The sequence below is a fragment of the Pan paniscus genome, chromosome 5, assembly GCF_029289425.2.
Source record: "Pan paniscus chromosome 5, NHGRI_mPanPan1-v2.0_pri, whole genome shotgun sequence".
Taxonomy (NCBI): domain Eukaryota; kingdom Metazoa; phylum Chordata; class Mammalia; order Primates; family Hominidae; genus Pan; species Pan paniscus.
The window spans coordinates 158,051,792-158,070,087 of NC_073254.2; the positions used below are offsets into that span (position 1 = coordinate 158,051,792).

An 18,296-nucleotide genomic window follows, 5' to 3' on the forward strand; every position below is an offset into this window, starting at 1 on the left:
CCATTTTCCTCTGGTTGATAGCACTGCAGAGAAATTGTTTAATGTGTGTCTAGGGTATTGTTCGTTGAGGAAAAGTTCAGGGAATAGACTATTAGAATTCATTAATCTCCACTCAAAAATTGGTTTTGGACACCTAAAATGAGCAAGGTCCTTAAAACTTCAAACAAAAAAACAAACAAAAACCACTTTTCATTATATCCCATGTTCTTATTACCCATTTTTTTTTTTAATTCCTTTCCCCAGATTTGAAAAATGGAAAAACTACAAACTGGAAACAAGTTTAGAATACCTGGTTTATTGGGAAAACTTCATAATGAAAACTACAATTGGCTTTTTCCACAACTTACAAAATAATAATCTGATATTTAAAATGAATTGGTTTTCATTATGTAAGTCGAAATGGTAAAAAATCATAATGACCTATCTGATGCATCATATATATGCTATTCAGAGAAACTCAAATCCCCGAATTCTCCTGTGGCATGTTTTATATCAGACATTTAAAATCTGTTTACCAAGAAAGACCAGGATTTTAACTATATGTAGGTTTCTGCTTACAGTTGCAAACTATCAGAAGCCTGTCTATATGATAGAGCCCAGATAAACCTGAGATTTAGAAAAGCAAGTCATTTATTCTCCTGAGGCTGTTTTAGTGGCACTTTTGTGACAGGAATGACCCTCCTAATGCTTTACTACACAACTTAACCAGATCTATCAGTCATGATAAATTAGACCCAGTCCATCTTTCAATCCAGTCTACTCTGGTTCTGAACATATAAACACAAAACACTACAGATTTATTAATATAGCATTTTCCCACACCCTAACCCTATAAAGAACTTTAAAAGAGAAAATTTCGTCTAAATATTTCACACTTAAAGGAAAGCCTTACCAACTATGGCAACAGGTTTGGACCATGAAATAGTACTTTCCTAGATGACATATCGAGTCAACATGAAGCCTTAGCTAGAATGAATGATTCAGGATATTAATGAGAAATTCTCACAAATGATATGCATTTAGGAAATGATTTTGCTTTCCTTAAATAGTTCGAAGGCTTGAAAATAAACTTTTTTTTTTGCATTTCTTTCAGAATGTTTGGTCATTAACAACTTTTAACCTTATCTTCCTCTTCTCCTTAGCCCTTCACAGACCCCGTCCATTCTATTTGGAAATAATAAGAACTTGATCAGATTATTAAATCTTGGAAACCTCATGTTTACCTTATAAAGTGTTAAGTTTCACGTGCATATTCTCTTACAAATGTAGTATAAATGTTATGGATAGATATAAGGAAATATTGGCATAGAATAGGTAATTAGTGAAAAGACACAACTTCACAAAACATAATAAAAGATAAACATGAAACTATAACACTACTTAAAAAATATTTTCTCCCAAATTATTTTAGCATTTTTGACTAGTTTAATAATATGAACACTGCCCAAAAATGGGTTCAAAGTCGCCTGGAGAAACAGTTTCTTCTTCTGGAGTCCATCTCAGCAGCAGCGATTTTCTCCCACATTCATTCCCAAGTTAGGCAGACGTGTAGAAGTACCTGGGCTTGGCATTGCCCAGAAGGTCATCTTCGTAGTTGGGGAGGCAGCAGAAGAAGAAGGCACAGCCGATCAGGATAATCGTGGCTGCCCACCCAAAGCCGTAGGCCCAGTTATAGATGTAAGTGACAGCGGGGTTGGCATGAAGGGCGAAGGTCTGGGTGTACTTCACGGGGTAAATTACCAGGGAGATGATCTGGAACACAGCTAAAGGGAAGAAAAATATCCCAGGGTATGAATGCATACATGCATGAAGGAATAAATACACATTAGTGACAGATTAACTCCTTCCACCAAGTTTCTGCCTTGAAATGAGTATAAAATCTACCTGGAGGCAGGAGGAATCTGGTTAGGCAGAGGCCAAAAAAGATTCTTGACTACTGTGTGTAAGAGATGCCTGGCACTGAGCAGTATCACACACATATGCCAAATATGTGAAAAACACACAAAAAATCATTGGAGAGCCATTCTATATTACATAAGCATTATATATACTAAAGCAAAAAAGTGAAAAACTGTGGCATACAATAGAAAGCAGGACAGTAAAGAACAACCTATTTTTTTCATCTTTGTGTTTCCTATACCAAACACATATTCAATATGTTCAGTGTTAGCAAAAATTACATATATATATGTATATATACACACAGGCATGCACACATGACTCAATATTGATATTCAATAATACATCACTGGAATATTCATTCAATAAGTAAATGACTAAATGAAACAATGAACTAATATTGAGAATGATCAAGGGGAGAATCTGCAGAGAAGCCTGCAGAGGACGTGGGAATCTGAAGAGGAAAGAGACGTGGAGGGAGGGCAGGGGGAAGGGCATGGGGAAGTGTGGTGGGGACAGAAAAAACAAAAGCAGCAAATGATCACAGTGCTTAGGGAGGTGTGAGTGAAGATGTGGAAAGAAACACATGAAGATTTCTAAACTCTCTGGCATAATAGTCACATTATTACAATTATTAATCTTTGTAATAGTATTTAAGCAATTTCAAACAAAATGAACATTATTGAGTCTACTTTCGTGGTCTTTTTCAATGGACATGCATGATTTTATAAAGCTACAATGAGTATATACATGTGTGTTCTGCATCATTTTAACTTTATATGTACATTGCCATGTCAAAGGGTCTGATTTTAGCTCTTTCACCATAAGACACTACTCTCCACAAGGAGGGACCAAGTAGCTGTGCCCTCCAGGAAGGTATCAGGGAATCTGTAGTCCTCACCACCATTTTTTCTACCATCTTAATTCTTTTCTACAGCTCCACAGATGTACCTTGAAGTAGTTTTCTTTTTCTTCTTCATTTTTTTTTTTCACTGCTAGAAAGGCTATAGATGTTTCTGTGTCTTCATTTGTTGCTTCTAATTCTTAACTAAACATTCCTCTTCTCTTGCAATTTACAAAGGACAATCTTAGGGCAAATCTTAAACATTTATCTACTTCTGGTATACTTTAAATAGCAAACTCTTACTATTTAAGTTTGTCATTTGCTACCACAGACTGTGTAAGATACAAAAGCAATGCTTTTCTATGTTGACTTCTAATTTTCTTTGTAATAAATATTAAATATTGCTATTTATCGATTCTGGCTCATCATATATGAAGTCTTTATAACAGTTTGGATTAATTTCTGCCAAATTTAAATTGTATCAGTGTTCAATTTTTCTGATGTTTAATGTAAGAATATATATAAAATTTAAAATAACAGTTTCTATGAAACATACCTTAAAAGTCAAATAGGCCTTATTCAGCATTACTACTAAAAGTGTGTTGAGATTTCTAGGCTTTTTATTCTTCTAAATACATTTTCTGTTCTATTTTTCATACTCTTTAAAGGAAAGGATGAGTATTAAATTACAAAATGAAAATACTAGGTTAAGCCGACTGTTAAGCTGTAAATCTGTTGAAGCTCACTGAACTAATTTTCTTTACAACAATAACTCTGCTACCCCATCACTGTGGATGGCCATTGCTAGATATTTTTGTTTTAATGCTACAAGAAAGCAATGGATAAAAGAGTTTTACTAGGATATTTTTTATTCTGGTAAAATATACATAACATTTATCATTTTCACTTTCAATTGTTCACTCTAAGTGTACAATTCAGTGGCATTAAATAAATTCACAATGTTGTATAACCATTACCACTATCTATACCCAAAACTTTTTCATCTGTACATAAACTCAGTATCTCTTAAAAAATAACTCCCCATTCTTCCCTCCCCCCAGCCCCTGGTAACTTTTATTCTACTCCCTGTCTCTGTAAATTTGCCTATTCCAGGTAGCTCATGTAAATGGAATAATATATTTGTCCTTCTGTGCCTGGCTTATTTCACTTAGCATAATGTTTTCAAGGTCCATCATGTTGTAGCATATATCAAAATTTCATTCCTTTTTATGGCTGAATAATATTCCACTGTATGTATATGCACATTTTGTTTGTCCATGCATCTGTTGATGGACACTTTGGTTGTTTCCACCTTTTGGCTGTTGTGAATAGTGTTGCTATGAACATGGGTTACAAGTATCTTCAGGTTCTTGTTTTTAATTCTTTTGGATATACACTTAGGAGTGGAATGCTGGGTCATATAGTATTTACTAGGATTTTTCAACTAACATTAATGTCTTAGTGTGTTATTTATTATTTATTTATTTATTGAGATGGAGTCTTGCTCTGTCACCCAGGCTGGAGTACAGCAATGCATCTTGGCTCACTGCAACCTCCACCTCCCAGGTTCAAGTGATTCTCCTGCCTCAGCCTCCCATGTAGCTGGGATTATAGGTGTGCACCATCAAGCCCAGCTAATTTTTGTATTTTTAGTAGAGATGGGGTTTCACCATGTTGGCCAGGCTGGTCTCGAACTCCTGACCTCAAGTGATCTGCCTGCCTCAGCTTCCCAAAGTGCTAGGATTATAGGCATGAGCCACCACACCTGGCCTTAGTGTGTTATTTCTAATGGTGATTTAAACTGGCATCTATGGAGTTTTCTAAGACACATGAAAGGAAGACACATCAAATGTGTTTCTTTGCTAGAGTCTCATAAATGTGAACTACAAAAATAACCAAGTAGAAATGAAAGTGGGCATCAACCAGGTTCTTTATATCTTTTGTGATTCCAAGTCATTTCTGATTTTAAAATATTATTCAAAAAGCAAACTTTGAAAATATGAGGATCAGCAACTTTATTTTTAATCAACAGAAACTGTCAAATGTGCCGTGAAGAAGGCCAGGACTGTGCATGTACCAGTTGGTTCTTTGAGGCACTCCTCCTGCCTCGCCTGTGTTGCCCACAGCTCTGCGAACTTAACTCTTCTAAGCTCAGGGAACCAGCGCAAAGTGGCCTTCCTCCTGGCTCATGCATGATCATATAGACCCCTTAGAGTCATAAGGCTTCTGACCTGTTTCCAAGACCATCTGCTCACTTTGTATTTGTACCTCGGGTCTGTAGCTTGAATTTCTGCTTTGGTCCCATAAGCCTAAACTGGTAAGAAATGACCTGAGGTCTCGCTTTGCCGCTGTCAGCACCTTCTCTTTTTTCCCTGCTCAGAAAGTCCAGTTTGACTTCTGAATCTAACTCCATGGCTAGGGTCCTGCCCCTTTGACAGATTTCCTTAGTGCCACCGACCTGACTAAAATTTCCAATAATTCTTCTCCTAAAATCCTAGTTCTTGTATTCCATCAATAAATATTCACACTGGGCCCTGCACACCTGAATAACTAAATTTCTTCACATCACCTGTGTCTGGACCACTATCCCCCCACACAGGCACCATGCTGCAGATTCCAGTTCTGGCCCCTCCCAGGGTCTTCCATCCCACGGCAGAACACCATTTCAGGACCCGCATCATAAGATCACAAGGCTCTTTCAACAAGGGAAATAGTTCAGGGGCATTCAGGTCCCCTCAGCAGGGGGCTCACAGCAGGCCAGGGCTGGGGACCACAATGGAGAGCACTGCTTTTCCAGGGCTGACATAGCCTAGTTTCTCGGGTAGAGGAGTCAGTGGATAGGGCCCCCTAAGAGAGATAGGGGCATGTAGAGTGACAATCCCTGTCACTCGGATGGGGACTACAGAACACTGTGTGAGCCACAAGAGGAAAGGGAACCAGATCTTAAAACACATCTCTCCTCTGTTACTTCTGCCCTGGTGATACATTTTCCGAGAACAGATTAGAAACTGTAACAGTCACGGGTCTTCTTTGTGGAATTGACCATTACTAAGTCGATGCCCACTGAAGGCATAAATGAAGAATTGCTGACACACAGTCTTACCAGCCAAGGCAAGGAGACCTCCAATCACTCTCAGGAAGACAAGCATCTGGGGTCCACAGAGGGCGAAGAAGGAGAGGATGAAACAGATCACCAGGATGATGAAGCCACAGAAGAGCATGGCAGCTGCTGCTCTACCCCACGCTGCAAGGAAAAAAGAAACAGCAATTAACAAGACAGACATACCAAGTTTAAAAATTACTTATCACAGTATCAACATGGTTTGGGGCTTTTTTTCCCTACTAGTTACATTTGGATGGAGGGACAGTTTTTCTTTTGACAATACTTAAGCATCTCCATATTTTAAGGGAAGAACAGGCAATTCATATGTAGGACATTAATATACTGAGACTCAGAAATGCCTTTTCCCGCTCAGTTTTTGGCAAAAGTTTACATCTCTGAAATGAAAGTCAAACTTCATTAATCTGTTTCTCGTGTGATAAGTCTGCCACATAACAGGTATATTTATAAGGTTCACCCAAGTTCTGACACAACATGATCATAATAAACAACATTTTTGGTACTGAACAATCCAGATTATAAACTCTAGGAAATGTTTTTCAATACCTTTAAGGGATCTCTGTTTCATATTAATGTTTGGTTCCATGCAAAAATAATCATTGAAAAAATATATTTATGACTAGGCAGAGGTGTTAAATAAAACAATTTAAGTGTGCAGAAGTAGCTCTGATCTTATAACAAGCTTATAACTAGCTTAAACAAGATCTTATAACAAGCTTGGGAGCAAACCACTTTCCTAAATTTCTGCCTAAATTTTAATTTCTTAAGTATTCAAAATGTATTGCACAAGAGATTTTAATTATTTACCTTTGCCCTAAAAAAGAATCAGGATTTGATGGCGATCAAGTTCTAGGTTTGAAGACCTACATGGGCACCTCCAGCCCTGGGTCATTCTATTCTGCACTGAGGAAGTACAGAGATCCATGCTATCCACACGAATGATTCCAGTCAACAACACCTATTGTTCAACCCGCCCTCATTGCTAAAACCTCTTCCCACACAACCTTTCCTATAGCGGTAACACCTAATAACATTCACGACATGCATGAGCTCACTGAATCCTCACAACAACTTTTTTTCCCCAGGTTATTTTTTATTTTTATATATATTTTTTAATTTCAGTAGTTTTTGGGGTACAAGTGGTTTTTGGTTACATGGCTGAATTGTATGATGGTGAAGACTTTAGTGCACCCATTACCTGAGTAGTGTAAATCTCCTAATAACTTCTTAAGGTACACACTGCTATTGTTTCTATTTTAGAAATGAAGGATATACTTAGAGTTCAAATAACCTGCCCATAGCCACACAGCTGGTAAATGGTTTAGACAGAGTTTGATTTCAGCCTGTTTGAATCCAAAACATGACTTTTTTAAAGATATAATTTAACACTATAAAGTTCGCCCTTTTAAAGTGTATAATTCAGTGGTTTTTACTATATTCACAGCGTTGTACAACCATCTCCACTAACAATCCAGAATATTTTTATCGCCCCAGAAAGAAACCCCGTGCCCATTAGCAGTCACCCTCCTTCCTCTCTTCCTCCAGCTTCTGGCAACCACAAATCTACTTTCTGTCTCTATACATTTGCCGATTTTGGACCTTTCATATAAATGGAATATCATACAGTATGTGGCCTTTTGTGACTGGCTTCTTTCACTGAGTATGGTATGATGCGGTTCGTCATGTTATAGCATCAATCAATACTTCATTCTTTTTTATGGCTGATTAATATTCTGTGGTATGGATAGACTTTAGTCTATCCGTTCATTTGCTCTTGGAAGATCGTGCACACTTAACCTATTAGCCTTCACTACCTTTGAAAAGGAGAGTCATGAGTCACCTGTCCTCCATCTTGGCGTTACTCTTACTCTGTGACGCAGCACAGCTGACAGTATTTGCCCTCACTTAATTCTAGGTTGTTTGACTGGTCAAGGTGAAACAAAGATGGGGCTGGCAGAAAGAGCAAGGGTTGTGGAGCTGCTGGACCTCGTTTGGACCCTGCCTCTGCCCCTGTTGGCCATACTCCAGTCTTTGCATCTGTTAACCAAGGCTAAAAACGCCTGTTCCAAGATGATGGAAGCACACTCCTGTAGTATCAGTGACTAACTCCCCAGCCCTCACTATCAAAACATTCCTCCTGTGTCCCTGTGACTTTTCTCTAGTACCTCATGTTTCTATTTTCTTCTACATTCGCAAGGTTCTGCACCATCCCTTAAAGATGGTTCCTCAATCATCTGATGCATTTTTCTCTTTTCATCTGTTAGAGACAAACCTGAGCTAAGGCTCCACATGCCCTTCTCCAACTCCCATGCACCTTCCAGGTCTTCCTCTAGATTCAAGAGTGACTGGGGCACAATAGATTATTAAGGAGATAAAACATTTTTCTGTCCTAGAAACACTGTTTTCACACAAATTAGGTCAGGATGGGGCTGAGACTGTACCTGATTTGGCCTAGTTTTATATGGACAATTTTTATTACTTTCCTCCAAATCTTCTAGCTCTTCCTGTCAGACCACTGAGAGACTTGAGAGATAAGGTTAAAATGGGAATGTTTTATTTTAAAATAGAAAGGAATAAAGCCAAAATATTAAAACTTAGTAAGTCTCTTTTCTCACTTTTGCCTTGTTCTTCAAGTAAGATAACTTTTAAGAGAAGAGGGACCATGCTTTGGAAAGAACATTAATTAATCAGACCTCTCAAAGTACAGCCCATAGACCACAAAGGCAAAATACGCGGTAGTGCTCCTTAAAATGATACTGATTCCTGTGCCTCCCTCCAGACCTATGGAATCAGAGCTTGAGTGGTAGCACCCAAGAATCTGCATGTTATTAGTGTTTCTTATATCCATAAAGTTTGAGAACAACTTAGATGATTAAAGTCCTTATTAAAACTGATGCAGCACTACCAAAAAGGATCGTATAACTTTAAGTATGTGACCCATTGTCAATTACAGTCTCATTTCTTTAGTTTTTTTTAAATGGCCACTGGTTAATTGTTAAGTTCAATTAAGTCCAATAGTTAAATCAAATAAGCAAAAACATTATTTTTTTTAATTTTATGAGTTCACAAGTTTGAAACTGCAATGAAAGGAAACATATCTATATAGGCACGTAAAAGAATGCAAACATAATAAAAATCATTGCATAGCAGAATGTGAGTTTTCCATAAAAACAGGTAAAACCTCCTAACAAGGAATCTATTTCAGTAACTAAACTTTTACAATCACAGATAAAGGTTTGAAAAATCTAGCCAAATAAATTATGTATGATATTTTTGTAAAGAGTAATATTAACAATTTTACTTGAGGAAAATTAACATAAAAAGATTATTACTATTATACTTCCTCTAACATTATAGCTGAAGTATAATGTATGCTTAGTTTCAAGTGCTTGGAAGGAATTAAACCAAAGAAATGGTAAGCCAATTCACCTAACCTAAAGCCAAGATGTGAACATAAATATAGGAATATTTTAAGAACTTTTCCCATGCTATCTTAACACGACTCAGTTCATGTCTTGCTTATTTAAAGTGCTGAGTCTAAAGAAAATCAAAATGGAAAATTAAACCACATTTTGTCTTGAGAAAGACTGCCTTGGAAATAGAACGTGTAAAACCTGCTCCTTGCATCACGGAAACACCCACATTGAATCACTTAACTATCATTTAAGACAGAAAACTTGGCACAGTTCTAAAGATCCTGACTGATGAATAACAGACGTCTTCAAATAAAGCAATCTGCCTTCTCATGTCAGTGACCATTTAGACCATACCAGGTCTGAGCAGGGTCCTCCCAGCCCACCGTTCTGTCTAAGAAGGAGCCTTTCAGATACAGAGACTTAGGACATGGGTATTCTCGATGACCTACATTTTGAAAAGTTAATAACTTTATGCCCTAGGTAGCTGTGGTCTCACTTAGTTACCTAGAATGAGCCTACTTTCTACAAATTGACCAAACCCTTTAGGAGCTGTTTATATTTTTATATTATATCATGGTCTAAATTCTACCCTATTTCCCGACCCCACTGGAAAACATCAGTTTTTAGAACTTGTCCTAAAGCTACATCTTTCATGATTCAATAGATGGTCCTCAGTTTTTCAAAGGCAGACTATCCATCTTTATCTAATACGAACACAAGTTTGTCTTTCATTACTATTTTATATACCAGATTTGTGTGTGTGTGCATGTGTGTGTGTGTGTAAGTGTATGGGAGAGAGTAGAAAGGATTCTTATTGTCAACTCTCATTCTCTGGATTGAGACCACAGAAGTACTCCAGGTAAATAGATGCTGCGTTTCTGTGTAGGAAAGTTTTTGTTTGTTTGTTTTATTTTCTTAAGGGAAGACCAATTTGGTGTCCTAACTTTATTTTCTAAGTACCATTTAGAAAAGTTCATGTAATCAAAGAAACAAGCAGCATTATAAATCCAATTTAGGTGATATTCATTAGATGAACAACAGCTTCTCAAAGTTTCCTAGCCCTCGCAAAGATTCAACATTAAATCAAGAACACGGAAACCATTTAACGATCACCAACATAACTGAGTTTTTCCTAGGACGTGTTTTTAAGGTTTCTGTATGACAAAGCATGCTATATTTTTTTCCAGAAATTACATACAAAAACGCAAAATGTTACAAGGCTAGTAAGACCAACTAATAAGAGCAAAAAAGTAAAAATAAATAAATACCTTAAATGTCAAGCTAGAAATAGGCCAGCCGCGGTGGCTCAAGCCTGTAAGCCCAGCACTTTAGGAGGCTGAGACAGGTCACGTGAGGTCGGGAGTTCGAGACCAGCCTGGCCAACATGGTGAAACCCCCATCTCTACTAAAAATACAAAAATTAACTGCGTGTGGTGGCACACGCCTGTAGTCCCAGCTATTCAGGAGGCTGAGGCATGAGAATCGCTCGCACCTGGGAGGCAGAGGTTGCAGTGAGCCAAGATTGCGCCACTGCACTCTAGCCTGAGCAACAGAGGGAGACTGTCTCAAAAAAAACGTCAAGCTAGAAATGATAAACTGAAGCTTGAGAAAATAAAATAAACTTTTATTTTAAGACAAGAAGAACATCATTAATATTTTTTAAATTGTTGGTGATACTTTGGAGACGATCACTAAGTTTCCCCCCAAAGGTAGTCCTCCTCTTCATGAATCTGCTGCATTCTTTGGTAGTTTTAAACGACACCCTTATGACACTAATGTGGCACCCAACCAGAGTCCAGTCCCTTTCCAGAATACAGGATTCATCTGTCAATAATACCAAAGATTCTGTATCATCCAAGATTTTGTCAGATTCTTCATATTGTTTCTATAAGGCTCTTTAAGCCAAACACAGGCAGAACTGAAAACTGGATAAAACCACAGTTCAAAAAATTAAAAAGATCCTGCCTACAACTAAATGTAAGCATGGGAGAATGATATATTCAAAAATATAGTTTTGCATAGTCAATGAGGAGGTAATCTGCAGTGATTTGGCCAGTGCTTCTGAAACTTAAAAGTGCTTACCTCCTCCGGGAAGTAGTTAAAATGCCGATTCCGATTCTTAGGCCAGCGTGAGACACTGGACATCCAACAACCACCCAGATTATTCTGCTGTCCTGGTTTGCGACACTTAGAGCAGCAAAAATCTAGAGGACAACGCATAGCAGTCCCCCCCAAAAAATACATAAAAAGACACCATTCTGCAGAAGTTCAGGAAGGCAGTTAAATGGCTCAACAGAGAGATGGCAGGGAGAATACATGGGAGAGCATTCCACAGATGGTGTGAGATTCTTTACATGCTCTGCATGGTCTCATGAAACTGACTACTCCATTGCTCTCTGTTACTTTAACCCTTAATAACCTTCTTTTAGACGATTTATCTAATCAACGAGGGGAGAAGCCATTCTATACAGGACAGGGTGAAAACAGGAAAAGTCAATCTAAAGACAACTAGCAGTGAATTTAGGGTCTACCCTCAAATATTTGAACATGTGTCAATGAAAGAAAGCTGGAAAGTAGGAATTACACAGCTCTGTCAGTTTAAGAGAAGGACTTGGAAACAAACTATCATCCAGGCAACAGAACTAAGTTGTTGAATAAGGGACGAAGCTTAGTCAGGGGTGCTATGGATGGGTGCAGGCTTTGGTGAAAGCTTGAATCTGGTGTACTTTAATTCCCGTCTAATTATAACATCCCAGTAGTCTGCGTCCTTTTACAGGACAAACACAAGTTAGGGGACACTGAGAAAGGAACCGAGGCTCTCTGGGGTGGCTACTGCTGAGTGAGGCACATGTGGAATGAATGGCCTGGACTAGATTACTGGGTCCTAAACGTTCTAGATGCTATAAATCATATGTACTTTTAAAAATTATTAAATCAATAGAGTGGCCAACTTTTTATTTTTTGCTGTGTAAGAACTTGAATGCATACATGCTCGTGCAAAGAGTAATCTGTCTGCGGCCAGGCGCGGTGGCTCACGCCTGTAATCTCAGCACTTTGGGAGGCCGAGGTGGGCGGATCACGAGGTCAGGAGATCCAGACCATCCTGGTTAACATGGTGAAACCCCGTCTCTACTAAAAATTCAAGAAATTAGCCGGGCGTGGTGGCGGGAGCCTGTAGTCCGAGCTACTCGGGAGGCTCAGGCAGGAGAATGGCGTGAACCCGGGAGGCGGAGCTTGCAGTGAGCCGAGATTGTGCCACTGCACTCCAGCCTGAGCGACAGACCGAGACTCCGTCTCAAAAAAAAAAAAAGTAATCTGTCTGCTAATGCCTAATTTCATAAATTAGGAACAGTTTTGTATTTTTTTGGAGACAGAGTCTCGCTCTGTCACCCAGGCTGGAGTGTAGTGGCCCAATCTTGGCTCACTGCAACCTCCACCTCCCGGGTTCAAGCAATTCTCCTACCTCAGCCTCCTGAGTAGCTGGGATTGCAGGTGCCTGTCACCATGCCGGGCTAATTTTTTTGTGTTTTTTAGTAGAGTCGGGGTTTTACCATGTTGGCCAGGCTGGTTTCAAACTCCTGACCTCAAGTGATCTGCCTGCCTCGGCCTCCCTAAGTGCTAGGATTATAGGCGTGAGCCACCACACCGGGCCAGGAACAGTTTAATACCTTTCCCTACCCCACTCCCCACTGAAAAAACCACAAGGGCATAATCTCAAAATGAAGTCCTTTCAATCAGTGGTCCCCAACATTTTTGGCACCAGGGACCAGTTTCAAGGAAGAAAATTTTCCTTGGTTTTGGGATGATTCAAGTGCATTACCTTTATTACACACTTTATTTCTAGTATTATTACACTGTATAATATATAATGAAATAATTACACAACTCACCATAATGTAGAATCAGTGGGAGTAACGGTCTGTGGCCTCAGGGTTGGGGACCCCTGCTTTAAGAGGAATTTAGACTAATGTAAACGATTAACTTGTACTTACTTTTCTTATTTCTTGTACATTGGAGAGCCATAGGGCTGACCTAAAACTATTTCATGTAATACTGATTCTCTGACTTGGCCAACAGCGATTTCATGTTAAAAACAAACAAAATATTGATGCATTTACAGTATGCAAAGGGTGTCTTTGGTTAAAAAACAACAACAAAAAACCGGAGGCTTTGTACTTCCCAGTTTGGATTCAAGACAAATGCTCGTCAATCCTCACTGACTCCCTGTTTCACTCTGGTGCACAAACTTATCGCCATTATTCTCCACTTGAACAAGCTGGAGCTTGCCTGTGATTTGAAATCTACACAGCTGAGGCTGAAAATATCCTCCTGATGTATTCTTTCTTAAAAACTAGAAAAGAAGGTGCCAGCGGTGCAAAACTCTAGTATGAGTGAACATGCATTTAAATTTCACATTTTATTTATAGGTGAAATTTGAATGATTTCAATCATTAATCTATAGATTTTCTTTTCCTGTTTTGACAAATATAAACCATGATTTTAAAAAAATTCAAATACGAATGTTTTTAGCTGGGTGTTAGTTTAGCTGGTCAAAGAAAATATTCAGCGAATAATTTGGCTCCTTCACAAGGAAAAATGAGGTGATTTGGTCATCTGAAATTCTTAAACTGTCAGTAACAGTGAAAAATATAATATTCTGCTTTTTATATAGTTCTAGGGAATTATTTATCTTTATAAAAACATCCATATTCATTCGGATTATTGTCAATACTTGCCAGGAATAACCTGTGTCTTTACTACCAAAATGAACGTATTGTTATGATTATCAACTAATAAGAGAGGTGTTGAAACACTTTGTAATAACAAGATTTTCTTAATAGTTACAATGGTAAATCGAAATATTTATTGCCTAGTACATATCAAGAAGTTTTTCAAAGTGGATGTACACACTCAATTCTCTATACGGAGATCTCATTTTAATCAGAGCCATCAACCTTATTCCTTGTTGCACAAGATACTGTGTGTTTGTGTATACGTGGGAGTGTGTGTAAACTGCTTACTTCATTTTAGATAAAGTACAAGCTCATGTAAATATATGGTTTTCAGTAAGGCCTTACTAAAGCTATCTGAAAATCTAGAGTTCATAGAGGCCTAGATAATCGCCTTACAGTGTCGTTATACACAGCTTCTACAATTGTGAGGCAAAACTAGCCAATGTGCATGCAGGCGATGAGACAGACGTATAATAAGCTCTTAAACTCATCTTTGACTACAACGGCCAGAGGTAGCTCCATATCTGCTGTCTTCTTCCCACAGCCACTTCATGACAGCAGATCCCAGATTCATGATTTGATTCTAGATCTTGAGCAAGAGCCGTGTGTAATGCATTACTGGCACTTAATTACCTTTGCAAAGGTAGCAGGAATAACTAAATTGAGTTGTTAAAGCTACTACCATTTACGAAAATCAGTCATGCTGCATTATAAACAGATTTTTCAAGATCCACTTAGAAAATCCAGCTTTTCCAAGGACCAATTTCTATGTCAAACTGAATTATAAACTATACACTGGTTAGTGTTTTCTTTACAATGAAAAAAATTAACATTTAGACTTCTAATTAAAAATTCAACCAAACTAAGAAAAAAAACCTGCTTATTGCCTTCCATATACAAAGCACTGTATCAGTCTAAGGTGGAACAGCCACACCCTGAAAAGGTGAGCTCATCCTGCAAGTCAAGAAAAATAAAAATGGCATTGTGCATGTTTCACAAGAGGGCTGTGGTCACAGCCAGAGCCTTGCAGGTCAAATCATGTCCCGTCAGTAGCACTGATCATAGTTCTGCCAATATCCCCGCCACCAGTCAAAGGCACACTGGTCTTACTTTATATGTGGAGGATTACTGCGTATACTTTGGGTCTGCATTAGTCTTTGGAGTAGGGTATAATTATCAAAGTATGTTTAAAAACACACAGGCAGATCTGTTAGGTCCTCTAGAAGAGACTGAGTTCAGATGCATTTTAACTAGAAGATAGAGGTACATTATTTCAAAAAACAATTAATTCACTTTAAAAACCTAAAAGACTGGAGATGATACAAACCTGAGCTGGCACAGGATTGTACGGGTTTTCAGAGAAGAAAACACACAAACTGTAAGGAAAGCTGGAATTTTCTGCAGTGTTTACATTTTATTACCTGGCTAATGGGGACCATGCTTCCTTTTGTGGAGAAGTGACGTCCAAAGGATTACACAAAAGAAAGGGCACCAAGTTGCTGATATAGTCCCCCGGAAACACAAATAAACAGGATTGGGTTGGAAGCCCTGGGCCACTTCAAAGAATCAAGTCAATGGTAATAGTAAGAAATGAAAACAGGCAGGGTAGCTTGCTTTCTGTGTTTAAAACTATTAAACCCGGTAGGTAAAGCCCATTTGGCTTTAAGGTTTTATTAGGCTCTCACAGACCCCATCTCCACCCCCACACACATTGCTAATCACAGTAGACCCCAGCTGTGATTCCCATCCACCCCTAGGCAAGGAGAGGGGGCTTCCCACTGGAAAGAAAATGCCTTCTCAGACAAGAACTATGCTCCAGTCCTGACTTTCAGCAAGGCAAGCAGGGAGCTTCCTCCATGCTGGGAAAATGGCACACAGTACTTCACCTGCCAGGTACATTAAATTTGTCAACTCTGCTTCACTTCGCGAGTGTAGGGAATGTGTTTGCTTTTTAGATTTCAAATCGGATCAAAATAATTAAGTTTTCTAAACAACAATGCCATGCTTAAACCAAAGGACACGCCCTAGAACAAGAGCTAACAAGAACTAACCTGACCGGTAAAGTAGACTGAAATATCTATTGAAAACGTTAACTGCTAAAACTGCCTGAAAGGGCTTTTTTAAATGAGAAAGTTTTTTCAGCTATATCAAGTTGAACGAATCCACTGATATTAGGGAAGGCACGTTATTTCAATATTTATATTTTAATCATAAGAAGAAACAAGAGAAGGAAGAGAAATGGGAAGAAATTTCAGGTCTCCAAGAAACTTTGTTCATTATATTTACTCATCTAAACTTGCAATGCTTGAAATAATCTTTCGTACGTAACCGACAAAACCCAGGAAAAAAACTATACAGTTTGAACTACGGCCTTTTTTTTTTTTTTTTTTTTTTTCTGTTTCTGAGCTTGTTGGCCACCCAAAGCTACTGCTGCTGCATTTGGTTCAGGTCGGATGCATGAGCCCGAGCTCGTCCTAAACAGGCATTCTGAAAAGCACTGGCTCCCCCGACCCTGTGAGGGCCCACCACGCGCGGCGGCTTTTGCAGGCCGCGGCCCCGAGGGCTTCCTGGAGGCGGCGGCGGCGGCGGCGGGCACTCACCGTACTCCATGAGGCTCTGACAGCCCTCCTCGTAGGACCCGCTGCCGCCGCCCTCTTGGGAGCATTTCCACCACAGCGAGGACGTCTGGACGTGGTCGCTAGACTGCAACCAGCCGCGGCCGGCCAGCGCGATGATGTCGAAGGCGATGGCGCTGAGTAGGAGCAGGGGCAGGATCCAGCGGCAGCGCTCGCAGGCCAGGCCGCAGCGGATCATGTTGACGGGCGGCGCGGGGCCGAGCGGAGCGGGTCGGAGGAGCGCGGGGGACGGGCGACAGCAGAGAGTGGCCTGCGAGCGCGGGCGCCGCCACAAAAGCGAAGAGGCCGCGGGGAGGCGGCTCCCGAGGACGCCGCTCCGGGCGGCCCCACCTAGATTCCGGTGACTCAGAGCGCGCCCGCCCCGACCTGCCCGGCCGGGCCGGGGCGGGCGGGGCCGCTGGTAAACAGGCGGGGCTCGGGTGACACCGGGCGGCGGCGGAAGGCGGCCCGAGGGTCCCGCGCGTCCCACAAGCCTCCAGTCCCGCTCACCTGGTCCTCTCCAGGCGCGTGTTTTGTCTTCCTGGCGCACCAACATATACACTTGTTTATCTGCACAGCGCCAGCCTAATATCTGACCCCTGATGTCGCATCGTGGGGCGGTGGTCAGCAGTGCCATATCTGAGTTTTCAGCAGTGTGAGATGGGTGTTCTAATTGCACCTGTGGATAAAGGCTGCACTCCTTTGGACGCGTGCACCCAAACCCAGAAGCCCGTCCCTGACCCCTGCTGACACAGGTGATCCCCTCCTCCTAGGCTCCGCCTTTGCACCTTGGACCGTGGCTCCCCGGGTACTCTTATCTCTTTGCATGCTGTTCTTTCCTGCTGGGTTGCCAGCTTTTGGAAAGCGGAGGCGATGCTGAATTTATCTGTGTATCCTTAGTGTCCGGCACCGTGTTTGGATCTCAAGGGGAGCTCAGTGAATTTGATGAATGAACATGTAATTTAACAAATGCTCGCTTCCTTTCGGAAAGGCTTCATCTGGCTTCCCCAGATAATTTCATGTCGCCTCTGCTGCAGTCCACTTCCTATCACGAATCTCTACCTATTTAAACTGCACTCTCTCTACTCTTCATTTACTATTTTGAGGTTTTTCCAAATAAAAATCATACGTCAGCATGCAACCTGCATTTAGGATCCCCCCTTCGGTGTCCTGGGCTAGCTCCCGTCACAGTCCTGACTCCTAAGGTGTGACAGGAAGGGTGGGGTGGCAGCCAGGTGTGCCGCTGAGGACAAAGGAGTTCTCAGTGTCAGGCACCTCGGTGGCCTTGGGAAAATCACTGAAACATCGTATGGGGGTCATGTCTTAACCCTGTACCTCCAAAGATTTCTTCTGAATCCCCTGTGTTTTCTGTTAATTTAATATAAAAGTGGGAACTACTTAAAAATATTTTAAATTGTATTCCAATTTGATATTCTCAATAGAAACAGAATACTCTTTTGACTTATGCCATTTTCTGGCAATTCTTGAGGACAAATAAAAGCATGGAGAAAGTATCTGAAAATACATGAAATAATTTCCCTAGCCTTCATTTTACATAATTCAAGTTTTACATAAACCACGTCCTATATTTTTATTATAGGAAAATATTTTCACTTTCAAAGAACACAAGAGGGTGTTCTGCCAAAAGTTAACTTTGTATCGTGGAAG

The 18,296-nt window shown here is 40.1% G+C and overlaps 1 protein-coding gene across 1 annotated transcript; it reads right to left on the reverse strand.

Moving 5' to 3' along the window:
• Window positions 1-273: 273 nt before the first annotated feature.
• PERP (p53 apoptosis effector related to PMP22) lies at window positions 274-18,075 on the reverse strand. Its single transcript, XM_003827701.7, has 3 exons — window positions 16,614-18,075; window positions 5,847-5,987; window positions 274-1,763 (listed from the first exon to the last, which is right to left on the reverse strand). The coding sequence occupies exons 1-3, from the start codon at window positions 17,263-17,265 to the stop codon at window positions 1,537-1,539; spliced, it is 1,020 nt and encodes a 339-aa protein (XP_003827749.2). The 5' UTR covers window positions 17,266-18,075; the 3' UTR covers window positions 274-1,536.
• Between the last annotated feature and the right edge of the window lie 221 nt (window positions 18,076-18,296).

What these genes read in the sequence shown, in the direction of transcription:
- PERP (XM_003827701.7), bottom strand. Translation starts at nt 17,265, where the DNA reads ATGGCACTGCTGACCACCGCCCCACGATGCGACATCAGGGGTCAGATA. An exon ending in TCAGAGCCTCATGGAGTACG is followed by an intron (nt 5,988 to 16,613) that starts GTGAGTGCCCGC and finishes TTTTCCTTGCAG; the next exon opens with CGTGGGGTAGAGCAGCAGCT. An exon ending in AGGTCTCCTTGCCTTGGCTG is followed by an intron (nt 1,764 to 5,846) that starts GTAAGACTGTGT and finishes TCTTCCCTTTAG; the next exon opens with CTGTGTTCCAGATCATCTCC.